This window comes from Balaenoptera ricei, chromosome 14 (assembly GCF_028023285.1).
Source record: "Balaenoptera ricei isolate mBalRic1 chromosome 14, mBalRic1.hap2, whole genome shotgun sequence".
Classification (NCBI taxonomy): Eukaryota; Metazoa; Chordata; class Mammalia; order Artiodactyla; family Balaenopteridae; genus Balaenoptera; species Balaenoptera ricei.
In genome coordinates, this window is record NC_082652.1 from 48,390,262 (window position 1) to 48,403,531 (window position 13,270).

The window sequence follows — 13,270 nt, forward strand, 5'->3', positions numbered from 1 at the left end:
AATGTCTAATTTGATTAACCATGTTTTCAAATTCATCAAGATAGCTCTAACCTGAAATAAATAGGTGGGTAAAGAAAGAAAGAAAGGCACTCACTTGTGAGGATTTTCCATGTCTTCTTTTCATCATCATAGTACTGAACCAAATTGCTGGGGAGTCGGTCTGGCCCAGGAGGCAATCCACCAACCAACAACAGCATTTTCTTGTTAGAGCGAATTCTTCACCCAAAACAAAAGAGGAGATGAATAACCACATTACTGTAGAGCCTCTTTAGTGGCAACAAAATCATAACCATCAAAAGAATGTTCCCCGCTTGCAGATTTCTATTTCATTTTTTTCCTCTTTCTTCTCCCATTCATGTCTCAACATTTTTTTTGAACCAAGCAGAAAAATGATCAGAGAAGCACGGCATATCCCCATACCCAAGGAATAATAAGCTCCTTTGATGCAATTTGTTAGAGGTTCATTCTAGAACGACCTTTTTCTTATATTATCCCTTTAAATCATCACTCTTTACAGCTGAGTACACATGAAATGCTCTGGAGTTGTGCTAAGGTTAAGCATTGAAGTTGCATGTCAAAAATCGTATTAGTCAAAATCATTATTATAAACCATTCTCCACTCAAAGAACCTTGAAAAAATTAAGGTTATGCAGAGACTTTGTGAGCCAACTCTTTAATCACCCAGCGAACTTCAAATACCAGTTTGGTACAATTAGTAGCCCAGGGCTAACTGGGGTGGGTTCACCAGCGCGAACAGGACTTTTTGTTTAATTTAGCTGAGACTTCTGCCTTCATCCTCTTCCCAGCTCCTCCTCCCCCTCCCCCCATCCCAGGGCACCAGTGGCGACACAGCAGCACCAACTGGTAAAAGTGAGACTGTGAGGTTGTTTTGAGCCTCCCCAGAGTGGAGCCCTGCCAACGCTTGCCACTGATCCAGCGGCATGAACTTGCTCAGCTGTGCAAAGTCACTCTAATTCCCTCCCTCTGTTTTTCTACCTTCTCCCCCCAGGGGGCAACCACTGAAAGGAGTGACTACCCACCCATCAAGAGCTGGCAATTCGCTGCTATTAACCGTGACTGTGATTCCCAGCCTGCTTGACAGCTCCTGAGAACAGGCCTGCAATGTCTCATGTGCAGTAAAAGCTGTAAGATGCACCCTGGCCGGCGCACTCGACCTGATGGATGTATGATCCTCGGGAACAGTAATGGATTGAGCTCACTGGCGATTGGACGGAGGAGGACAGACCCAGCCCCCCACAAGGGCCCTGCTGATTTAACGGTCGCTTTACATATAACTGAACCTTTCGTTCACCTGAAAGGCTGAAGGTGGTGGTGGAAGAAACGAAACAACCATGATTGAAGGAAAAAGTCAATAAATGTAAAAGGGTTCCTCTTAAATATGATCACCACCCACAGCGTGGCTCAGAATCTATTATTCCATATTCAGCCTGGTCGTTCTGATTCAGGGACGCTTGGCGAAGTACGCCCTTGTGGAGAAGCACTGTTTGTTGGTTAAGAACCTAACATTCGGAGAGTTAACTGAATACAGTTAATGACATTTCCATGGAAAGGAAGGGAACAAGAGAATTCCTTTAATGAAACTCTGGTGCCATAGAATGCCTCCTATATGCCTCAGCAGAAAAAAATACCTTCTGGAAAACCTCCTGTCAGGGACTCATGCATAGGGGGAGCTGTACTTGCAGAAGAATGTTCAATGTGATATCAGCTTGCAATATTAATTTTGCCACAAACAAAAAAACTCGACTTCTTTGAAGCTGAAGTACTTTGGAACTGTACCCATATGCCTTATAGATCAGTAGTTGGGAAACAAAAGCAATAGCAAAGAGCTCCATATTTTGAGGATGTCAGCGATTGGGGTGGTTTGTTGACAGGGGTTAAGAAAATTCAGTGCAGTAAGTACCTCTCTTTTATTTGCAAACAATACATAATTCATGTGCCATATATTCTCCTAAATGCCTGGTTACAGAACTAATATAAAACAATTTTTTCCTGTAGGTTTAGCGCAAATAAACAACCACTCTGTGAGTATAAGTTAAGATGAGAGCCTCTATATTTTTAGATGGCTGTCAGTTTCCACGTGTAGACAGACCTGTTCAACGGGAAGTCACGATTCTGTGGCTGTCATGATCTGACACATGTATGTGCTCTAGACTGAAGGTGGGGACAGATGGACCAGTATCTACCGGTTAGACATAGAGGCAAGGACTAATTGGAATGGTGGTATGACCAAAGCAATGTAATTAAATCTTTGTTTTAATATTTAAATAAATGTACTGCTTTTAAAACGTGTTTCATGAGTGACAAAGGGAGATAAACGCATAGCTCAAATATGTTTGTAAGGGTGTTTCATTCATTGATAAGGCCAGTCTCCCTGGACCAATCCCATTGGTGATTTTCACCACCTCCTTAGATGGACCATCTCTGCAGATGAGGAGCAGATTGAGAGTCTTCGTCCTTTGTGCCCAAAGAGCCAGTCATTGCCATCTGTCCCCTAAGAACTGGACTGAGATTACCGATAAATAAACCACTGATCAACTGGCAAATGGTAACAACTGCCACCCTGCCAGCAAAGACACTGTTTAAAGGCTAGCTGGCATAGCAGCTGTGAGAGACTTCACATCAACTAGGACAAGTCTCTAAACAACCCATGAAGAATTACATGGAAGTAAAGGAAATCCCAGCTCCCCTCATGGGCTGTGTGTTTTCTGTAAAGGAGCAGTTCTCCTAGTTCATTACATTTGGCCTTCTTAGTGAGTGAAGACACATTCTAAAGTTTTTGCACTATTATATTTATATCATCATCCATTCAATGTACAGCTTTCTTACTTACAGTATTTTGTTTCTAAAGTTTAGTGTTACTCAATGTTCCAACCCGGTATTAATATTATTTAATTCTAAATAAAGCTTAAAACTCTACCTTGTGAAGGTGACGCACATAGAAAGCAAAAACAGGATAAAGCATGTGAGAAGTAGCATAGTACAGAAGAAAGAACACATAAAATAACAAAACACATTTAAGTGGTTTTCTCACCATTTTCTCCATTGACTCTCAAAACAGCCCTATGTCATAGGTATAGTTCCATTTTACAGGAAAGTGAGAAAGTTCTTATAGTCAAATAAAGTGGCAGAAACAGTGTTCAGACCTAGCCCTTCTAACTCTACCAGGTCCATGATCTTTTTAAAATTCAAATTTATTTAAAAATTTTTTATTTTACCATAAATTCTGGTTAAGACCCAGGTGACCTGGATTCTAGGGCTGATTTTGCTATTCAGCAGAGTGACTTTGTATAAATTACTTGGCTTCTTGGAGCCTATGTTTTCTCATCTTTAAATAGAGGAGTAATATCTGATCTGCATCTTCAAAGGATTGTCATGATGATTATGTGAAACAATGAAGTGAAAAGTTCTATGTAAACTCTAAGGTAAATTATTATTAATTTATCTTTAGTATTAATACGATGTGGGCTTTATTTCATTATGCCAAACCTGATTAGTTAAAGAAGAAAAGTAGTATTTTTCACAGAGATACTTGTTGAATTCATATATATAAATACAAGTTAATTAAGAGGGTTTCACTACCTAGCTGTTATCTTATAATTGTATGTTCTTAGAAAATTATCATTTTAATTATGTTGGCTATCTTGAGCCTTGTTATAAGAAAATATACATCGGACATTACATAAAACTGTGAACATTTCTGGATCCAAATAAAGAGAACTAATAGAGATTACTCTACATTTCTTATTTCTTAAGAATAAAACAAATGAGAAAACCCAGCACATATTTTACTTTGATATAAATGCAATGTCAGCTATTCAATTACTCCTAGAAACTAATACACGTGAATAATTCCTGTGGAAAAGCTTCCATTCTTTTTACAGTGTGCAGTTATAATAGTGACAATGACAATAATGACAGATCATAATGAATGCATATTGGATATTGAAACCTCTGATTATCATGCCATTTATTTGATGTGTGTGAACTTCAATTTGAAAACACCATGAAAAAAGATACCTTGTGAACTAGAAAAGTAAAATTAGAAGAATCTGAATTAACTTGCTGAAGGGGGTTTCAATTATTCTCTTCTAAACAATTCCAGTGGAGCCTTACAGGTTTAATTTTAGATTAGGCAAAATCTACAATATTGCAATAATTAGAGTTCCTTCATATGGCAACATAGTATACTTTTTAGAAGCTCTTTACACAGGAAGCCAATTTAGCCAAAATTAATCTGTTCTCTTTAAGTCTGTTAATATTTTTAAAATGCTCCTTTTTACTCCTCGTCTTAGCACCACTTAGACCAAAGTAATATACTTAAGAGTTAAATAATTAGAGAAACTTAAAGAGCTGAGTATGTCTTGATTAATAATATTATTTAGATGCCTTTGGGTCCCTAGATTCTTGCAAAGAAAAATATAAGGTTAAAAAGGCGATGGAATTTGAAGGTCTCCTTTGTTCCAGCTCAGTAATTGCCCAACATTTACCATGTGTCACATTTGTGCGTGTGTGTGCGTGTGTATGCGTGTGCGCTGGCGCACATAGGTACTTTGGTTCCAGGGATGAATGATTGAAGGATAACCTAAAACCTCCTGGTGTAAACAAATTTTTCATCATACTGGTGTTCTAAGTATGGTAAAGTCTCATTTATTTATATTTCAGTGATTTGGAACTTCAATAATTGGGAAACAGGCCAGATAAAGTTTTCCTTCCCAGGATACATATAAACATTTTTTATTAACTAGATTGCAAGAAGTGTTTTAACCAGTTTAAGAAATCAGCTGGTCTGCTGGCACTTTAGAGCCACCCATGTACATTTAGGCTAAGTTCATTTTGCAGATAACTAATCATTATTTATTTACTAAAGAAAATGTTCTGCAATATTCTTAAGAATCATTAAGTCAGAGAGTTAGAAGAGAACTTTGAGGTCATCTCGTTCAGGGATTTCCAAGACTGGCAAGTCATCAAAATCATCTGAGGGGATTAAAAAATTAAGATTCTTGAGATAGATTCTTAGGTCCCAATTCCCGGAGATTATGATTCAGTGGGATGAGGCCTTAAAAATCAATAATGTTTCACAGTTTTCTGGTTGATTCTGACACACAGCCAGACTTGAGGTCACTGATTTGGTCCAGTTCTCTACATAATGTAGAAATCCTTTCAATAGTTTTTTTTTTTATAAGTATTCTTATTAATTTGGAAATTTGTAATGAAATGGACCTTAGGTTTTCAAACGCACTCTATTGTGGAAAGTTGTTGGACAGTTGTGTTAGATTGATTTTTTTTCTCCTTATGCTGAGCTGAGAATCTGCCAAAGTCTTTCAGAGAAAAAGAGCAAGGTGCTGTCATGGCAGCACCTCCGATAATGGCAGATAGTTGCTATATGTCTTCTCTTTAGCATGTTGAAAATTTCCCTTTCTTTCTGAAAAAATTTCCATTTTCCTTATTAAAAATGTACTCAATGTACCTTATTAGAACTGTACACAATATAACAAATATGATATTGATATGTGATGTGATGTATTTTTTTAAGGCTTTTTAAAAATCACAATGGTCTTTCAGCTGCCACAATGCAGTGCTGGTTCCTATACAGCTTCCAGCTGACTACAAATACAGATTGTCTTTAAAAAACCAACCCAGGCTGTCAAGTCAGGCTTTTCCCTATCCTATATTTCTCCTAGTTAAGTATTTTAAATATCGATGCATTACCCTTTTTAAATGCTTTTCTATCCTCTACTGATTGAGACACTTTGTTTCAATTAATTTATCATTTAGCAATTATTAATTGAGTTTCTACTATGTTCCAGTTTCTGCTACGTTCTAAACACTAAAGATCATGGTGTGAACAAGAGGAATAAATTCCCTGTTCTTCATGGCACTTACTTCCATTCTAGTGGGGACATCTATTGGAAATATCACGATTCTCCAAGCAGGACAGCCTGGTTGTTAAGAGTGTAGGTCTCACAATTGGGGTGAGACTTTTGGCTTCAGCTCTTCTGAGATGAGTGACCTTGGGCTAGCTTCTTTGCCCTCTTGAATCTCGTTTGTAAAACTGGGATAAGAACAGACCTAAGGCATAGGTTTGTTTAATCTTCAGGATTAAAAAAAATATATGCAAAGCATTTATAGCAGTGTTAATTAAATGCTGTCTATCACCGTCCTCCTCCTCCTCATCGCCATCATCCTAAGTATAGCCATTCCTTTGTGTAATCTGCAGGTTTGATAAGCGAGTAACCCATGTCCCCATCCAAATTTTATTACGTAAGAAGTAATAGCATCACATTTCCATGGTTTAGACATTTTAGTCATCCCAACTCATTCTCTCTGAAATGATACATAAATACTGGGATTTTTACTCTGTAATTCCCCATATATGGTCTTCAGAGGTGTATTGCCATTTTTTTTTTTAAACAAAGATGTAATGGAAAAACTAAGCAGTTTTGAGGGGGCAATGTAAATGGGGGTAGATAATAATTATTCCATCTTTCAAAGGCTAAGTTAATTTTAATTTAAGAATCAGCCAGACCTGGACTGAAGTTCTCTTTTTACCACTTCATATGTTTATATCCTTGGGCTGGTATTCAACCTCTTGAAGCCTCAGTTGCCTCATCTGTAAAGTGGGAATGTTGTGAGGGTTAAAATGAAGTCATTTAAGCATAATTTGGAAAAGGAATGGCTGCAACTCGTAAACAAAATCACCTTCTAGAGCTAGTCTCTTCAACCAACGAAAGGCACTTCGTGCTGCTGTTGCCTTTAAAGATGAATGTCTCTGCACAGTGAGGGGAGACAAAAACTGATGCTCCCGGGACTTCCCTGGTGGTGCAGTGGTTAAGAATCCATCTGCCAATGCATGGGACACGGGTTCAAGCCCTGGTCCGGGAAGATCGCACATGCCGCGGAGCAACTAAGCCCGTGCGCCACAACTACTGAGCCTTTGCTCTAGAACCCTCGAGCCACAACTACTGAAGCCTGCACGCCTAGAGCCCGTGCTCCGCAACAAGAGAAGCCACCACCATGAGAAGCCCGCTCACCGCAACAAAGAGTAGCCCCCGCGCGCCGCAACTAGAGGAAGCCCGTGCACAGCAATGAAGACCCAACGCAGCCAAAAATAAATAAATAAAAAATAAATAAATTTATAAAACAAAACAAACAAACAAAAAAACTGGTGCTCCCAACATGATCCAGTAGGGAGAGGCTGGAGAAGACTGGAAGAAGTTATGCCTCTTTCCCACGACTTTCCAACTTCAGTGAACTTTGCTAACCCTGTGATGGCTTAGCATTTTATACAAGCGGTGAGTGAATGTGCAATTTCACATCTGGTGGTACAACAGTGGTGTTTGGTAGTGATCCGGAGGCAGGGAAATTCGGGAAGATGTAAAGCCCTGGGGATTCACAGAGACAAAGACAGGTTTTGGATTTCCACAGGTCTTTGGATTGAAGGGGTTTGCAACAATTTTGCCAGGTCTTTACCAGAACTGAAAAGCCACCAGCTGACATCTGAGTTGCATATGGAAAATATGTATGTAGTTCCCATAGTAATCAATCGATAAATGACAATGATTATTATTATGCATAATTATTAAACTTACAAAGCACTCATTTGAAAATCCATCTTTGGAATTTTGACATTTTCTTTTATTGTTTAGAAGCCTTTTCAGGTACCATAGGTTCACTGTTTATAAACAGTCAGAATATTTACTGCACAAGCAAGTTTAGCAAAAATATAAAACCACTGGGCTTCCTACAATGGCATTGGTCTAGATCTCATTCATAAATTCAACCCACTCACTCTTGGTTGCCATCTCTCTCTGTTAAGGAAGTCCCCAAACCTTATGATATCCAACTCTCCAAATTTTATGGTAGTCTTGACTCTTCTCTCATTTTCCTGCTATAGTCAATGTTGTACCAAATCCTATGGATTCTAGAGCTGTAACATGTACACACTGCTATATTTAAAATAGATAATCAACAAGGACCTACTGTATAGCACAGGGACCTCTGCTCAGTATTCTGTAACAACCTAATTGGGAAAAGAATTTGAAAAAGAATAGATACATGTATATGTATAACTGAGTCACTCTGTTGTACACCTGAACCTAACACAACATTGTTAATCAACTATACTCCAATATAAAAAAAAAATATCTCTTCATTTCAACCAAACTGCCAGTAGCCTGATTCAGCTGGGTTGCCTTTCTCTTGAGCTGTTGTAATAGTGATGTCCTTGTTTTGTGAGCTTCTGCTCCCATCGAATTTACCCTACATGCTTTGTCAAATGAATTTCAGCAAAGCCTGACATTAACAATCAATTACTTCGGTCCTCTTTTTATAAACTATCAAAGAATTCCCCATTACTTATCCTCAATAAAATGCACATATCCTCTACATTATAGCCTCCCTTTTCTCTCTTTGTCTCTCTCAAACACTCTCTCTCTGTTTCTCTGTCATAGGTTAAGTGCCTTGCTTGAGATTCTTTTCACGGATAAAACAGTTTCTGAGTTAAGATCTGAAAAACTTGAAAGAGGAATTTCAGATGGAAACTGCTTAGACCGTGGGGAAAAAGTAAACAGAGAAAGATCCCAAATCAGTAGCCAGGAGGAGACTTTCCAGATTAGCTAGCCTTCCCTAAACTTCCAGCTAGAAGGGTACCCAAAAGTCCCCAGAGGAGAGCTGCTACCCCTTTCTTCAATTTTTCCAGAGAAGTAAACTCCCTGGAGAACTTGTTCCAGCTGATTTGCTGTTGTATTTAGGTTTTTTTTTTATCATAGCTGTTCTTGGTAATTACACAGCAGCTTTCATCAGAAGAGCCTTTAAATAGACCTGGTAATGCCTCTCTGAGGTAGGTAAACATAAAGTATCATTATCCCCATTTAACAGATGAAGGAATAGAGGAAAAAGGGTTTGGGCACCATTTCCAGTGCCTCAGGATGGGTTTTATTTCTTCCATTTCACAGAGGAAATGTCTCTAGGGCTTTCGCACACAACCCTTCTGTGATTCTCAGGAATGGCTGAAAATGTCTTTGCTTCCATCTTCTGACACTTTTTCTCCCGCCAGGAGTCTGGCTGCGTGGTGAGTGGAGAATGGTCAGTCATATACAGTATTTAGTTTTCCTAAAATGGAAGTAACTTTAAGATTCGTTTGATCATAAAGACAACACAGGCTCATTGAGAAAAATTCTAAGTATAGTTAAACACAAAAAGGACTTAGTACTACATAGGTACTCAGTAAATGCTTGTTGTGGGAATGAAGAAATGATGAATAAAAGAACGAACTGGTGAAAAGGGTCAAAGTCATTTGCAATCCCACTAATCCAGATATATGTCATTACAGATTCTTATCATCCTTTTTTTTCCTCGTCTGTTTTAAGGTCCAGTCAGTGGGTGTGGTGATGGGGGTGTCAAAAGGCAAAAAGGAAAGAGGAAAAGCCATGTTTCTGAACCAAAATGTGGAAGAGTCAGAGGGTGACATATTGGAGAACAGACAGTCTTGTTGATTAACCCCCAGATCTAACCTGCTACCTAGGATCAATGTTGTCCCCCAGAATGGGAGCTACCCACGATAGAGGGAAGTTTACCAAATTTCAGTTATTAGCACAGTACAGGACCTTAATGATCTTTGCCAGATCCGTATATTATTTACTTAACATTTTATTTAAAACTGATCACTTTAAAATGCTTCATCCCGGTCTGTTCTAGTCTTTCCCAATGGTGGCCGCTCTTTAGAACCACCTGGGAGAGCTTTTATAAAATATTTAGGGTCGGGGCGCCTCTCAGAGATTCTGATTTCATGATCTACTGTGGGACCCAGCATCGGTGTTTTTTAAAAATTGTTTTAAGCTTTCTGTGTGATTCTAATATACAACCGGTATTGAGAATCATTGTTCTAGCAATTTTATTTATGAATCATGGGCTTCATGGGTTAACTGTGTTTTATCTCTGATACCTGTTAAAATATAGTAATACCTAACGATTAAAATAAATTTAAAAATGGTTTCTCGTGTACCATCTGAAATGGTCTCACATTCTACCAGTGGCAGGTAAACCATAGTTGAGGACACGCTATAGTAAATGGAAGAAACCAGGACTTTAAAATCTTGAACCCTAGTCACATTCCAACTTGGCCCCTTCTTATAGGTTTGACCATGAGAAGCTCAACATGTTGAATGACTGGAGCTTTGCATGTTACAATTGTAATGAACCATCTTCCCACTCCTTCACTTCTCACCCGAGCCCCTGTAGCACACTAGTACATTCTTCCACAATTCTTCACTGACACATACTGAACTCAGAATGTCACCGGGTCCCCCAGCATGCAGGTGGGGTAGTTTGCCGATGTTTGTGCCACATTTCTCTGAACACCAAAGCTGTAGACGGGTTCATGATGGCAGAGGCAGATATGACAAAAGTGTCTTAAGGTCCTCATCCGAATCCATGAAATGTAAGCCTCCCCAAGGCTTAGTTCATAAGCCAGAATGGGTCTATCTTTATATTGTACATAGCATTTCACACTTCACTCCTGGTCCTTTGCTTCATGAGGAAAAATGGCTTTCAGCCAACTTTATACTCACTGCATTTCCACACCCCCCCTCTTCCCAACCTCCTAGATTAAAGCTTCCTTTGGTAACTAGAAGTAGTTGAGTATCTTCTTTGCTTGATTACCTATATAATCTCTAATTCTAATACCTAGTACATGGTGACTTACTGAGGAGCATGAATTGCAATGGGAATAGCATCTCATTAATCCTCCCTATTCCTGGGAGGAAGTTGTGTGGCAAGTATGACCTCTTCGACTAATCCATCCTGCCTCCAAGTGGGACTCGGGGTCTCCCTACTCACTAGCACAGATGCCACCCAACACGCTGGCAGGGACACCAATGTTTGTGTAATAGGAAAAAACTCTTCTTCTTGCTCAAGAGAGAAGTGGTTCTGTGCAGCCTGTCACCAAGGAGCTATTCAAGCTCTGTGTAGCCTAGTGACGAAAAGCGATAAAGCATCACTCTCATGCCAGTGATGGACTCCTAAGTAATGCCTGCGTTTAAACCCCTAATAAAGGCCAATTATTAGACTACGCTGCCTCTTGAGAACCAATCTCATTATTGAGACTTCTCTCTCTCTCCCTCCCATCTGGCCGCCTTTCTGAAGAGAAAAGAGTGACTTCCTGACCTGGGGAAATGTTGGTACCTGCTGCACAAGACAAAGTGCAGAAAGACACAAGATCACATGATGACGCTGAAAATCCAAGTTCAGGATGTCACATACCTCCCACTGAAATTACTTGTATCTGACAGTCCAAGACCTAACAGTAAAAATGAATCTTTAACAAAATCACGTTCCCCAAACAGAAGTTCAGCCATTCAGGATGAGGGGACAATGGCCTGACTGACACCTCATGGGTCTAGAGACTGATTTTATCCATTCCTCTAACTCCAGGGAAAGATTTCTCGTGGGGAAAGTAGGAAGCTCGTTCTGAGTAACAGGAGCCAGCCTCCTGCCAGGCAGGCTGTTGCCAGTTGGAGCGTCACTGCAGGAGTGGTCATGCAGAGAGATAGGGAGAAAAGTTAGTTAGTAACTGAATGTATTGCCCCATGCTTCTCTTGGAATATTCATGGCAATAAATAGGTATCCATCTTCAAGAAAAGGGAGTTGTAGCTGACACCCTCTACATGGGCCCAGAATTTATTTTTAGGGGAAGAATAAGGTTATGAAATCATCCTGGGATTAAGATAAATGAAAGTTATCCTCATTTGGGGGTAGAGAAGCCACGAGGGACTGAGGCAGGCTTGGGGTGTGTACTGTGGAGACGATGAGGTGTGGCTTGTGGGATCCAGCTCAGGGACACCCCACTGCGGTGGGTGAAATAAGAATTTCTTATCCTCCTCTTCTTTCCCTCTCCCTCCCTGTGGGGAGCCAGTTCTTTCCGTTCTTTGCTGCTTCACCAACCCTGGAGGGGCTAAGTGATAAAGGAAACCCTGGCTCAAGGGATCTGCAGGATCTAGGAGGCCCTCCAACGTCTCCCCAGGAAGGGGAATTTGCAGAAGCCTCTGAGACTCACCGATCAGCCAATCCCTGACACTGTCCTTTTCAATCATCAGATCTCTGACAGGCAGAAACAAATTATTCTGGGAAAATTCACCACATTCTCTGAAGCTGAATTGTGGACTCTATACTGTGTGGCTTGAATTATCCTGAAAATTCTCTAGCGCAGTAGGTACCCAAATTTCATCATCAGGAAGCAAATCCCCTAGAGTCCGGTAATTCCAATAACTTTCCCTAAGACTCATTTCCCTTTTTCTCATGTCAGTGAATCTGATTTCTTTTAGTTTTGCAATAAATTTTCCTTAAACTTATCTTCCAGTAAATTGCAATCAGTATTTTCTTCCATCGTCCATAGATATGTAGCAAATTGGAAAACAGAAGCATCTGTTTAGTCTCGTGATTTTTCTCAATGTGGTCCCAAAATCACCCAGGAAGTTGCTAAATATGCAGGTTCCTGGGTCCATGTTCCAGATCAATCTATTTAGAATCTCTGGGTAGGACTAGGGAAGATATGTCTCAGTAAAAAAGCTCTATGGTTGATTCTTCAAAGAACTACTGATTTAGGCAAGATTTTATGGGGCTGAGGAAAGCAGATCTGTACTTTTGTTTTCTCTTCTAGGTTTGTATTATTGGAGGATCTATCAACACATTGCTGACTTGGATAATTGCTCATCTGCCTAGATAATTTTGCCTGTATAGATCTAGTTGAAAAGTAACATTTCAGTTAGTGCCTCGAACCTGTTTTATAATTCCTTGTGTTCTATTCTTGGCCCTTGTTTTGGACTGAATGGTGTTGCCTCCAAATTCTTATGTTGAAGCCCTAACTCCCAATGTGACTGTGTTTGGAGATAGGGCTTTTAGGAGGTAGTTAAGGTGAAATGAGGTCATAAGGGTGGGGCCCACATTTAATAGAACTGGTGTCCTTATAAGAAGAGGAAGAGACACCAGAGATTCCCTTCTTCTTCTCCCCACCCCACCCCCCAGCTCTGCATACAGAGGAAAGGTCATGTGAGCACACAGTGAGAAGGCAGCTGTCTGAAAACCAGGAAGAGAGACCTCACCAGAAACCAGCCCTGCTGGATCTTGATCGTGGACTTCCAGCCTCTAGAATAGAACTGTGAGAAAACAAATTTCAGTTGTTTAAGTTACCTGGTCCATATTTATTCCGGTATGGCACCTTGAGCGGACTAATACAGTCCTTAACAGAACTATC

The 13,270-nt window shown here is 39.9% G+C and overlaps 1 protein-coding gene across 3 annotated transcripts in view; it reads right to left on the reverse strand.

The window, feature by feature from the left end:
• The window catches only part of KLHL14 (kelch like family member 14), a 127,860-nt gene that overhangs the window by 71,972 nt on the left and 42,618 nt on the right, over positions 1-13,270 (reverse strand). For all 3 annotated transcript variants that reach the window (XM_059894143.1, XM_059894141.1, XM_059894142.1), the window contains one exon: positions 95-216. In XM_059894143.1, the coding sequence (XP_059750126.1) occupies positions 95-216 (122 nt within the window). The remainder of the gene's footprint in view (positions 1-94; positions 217-13,270) is intronic.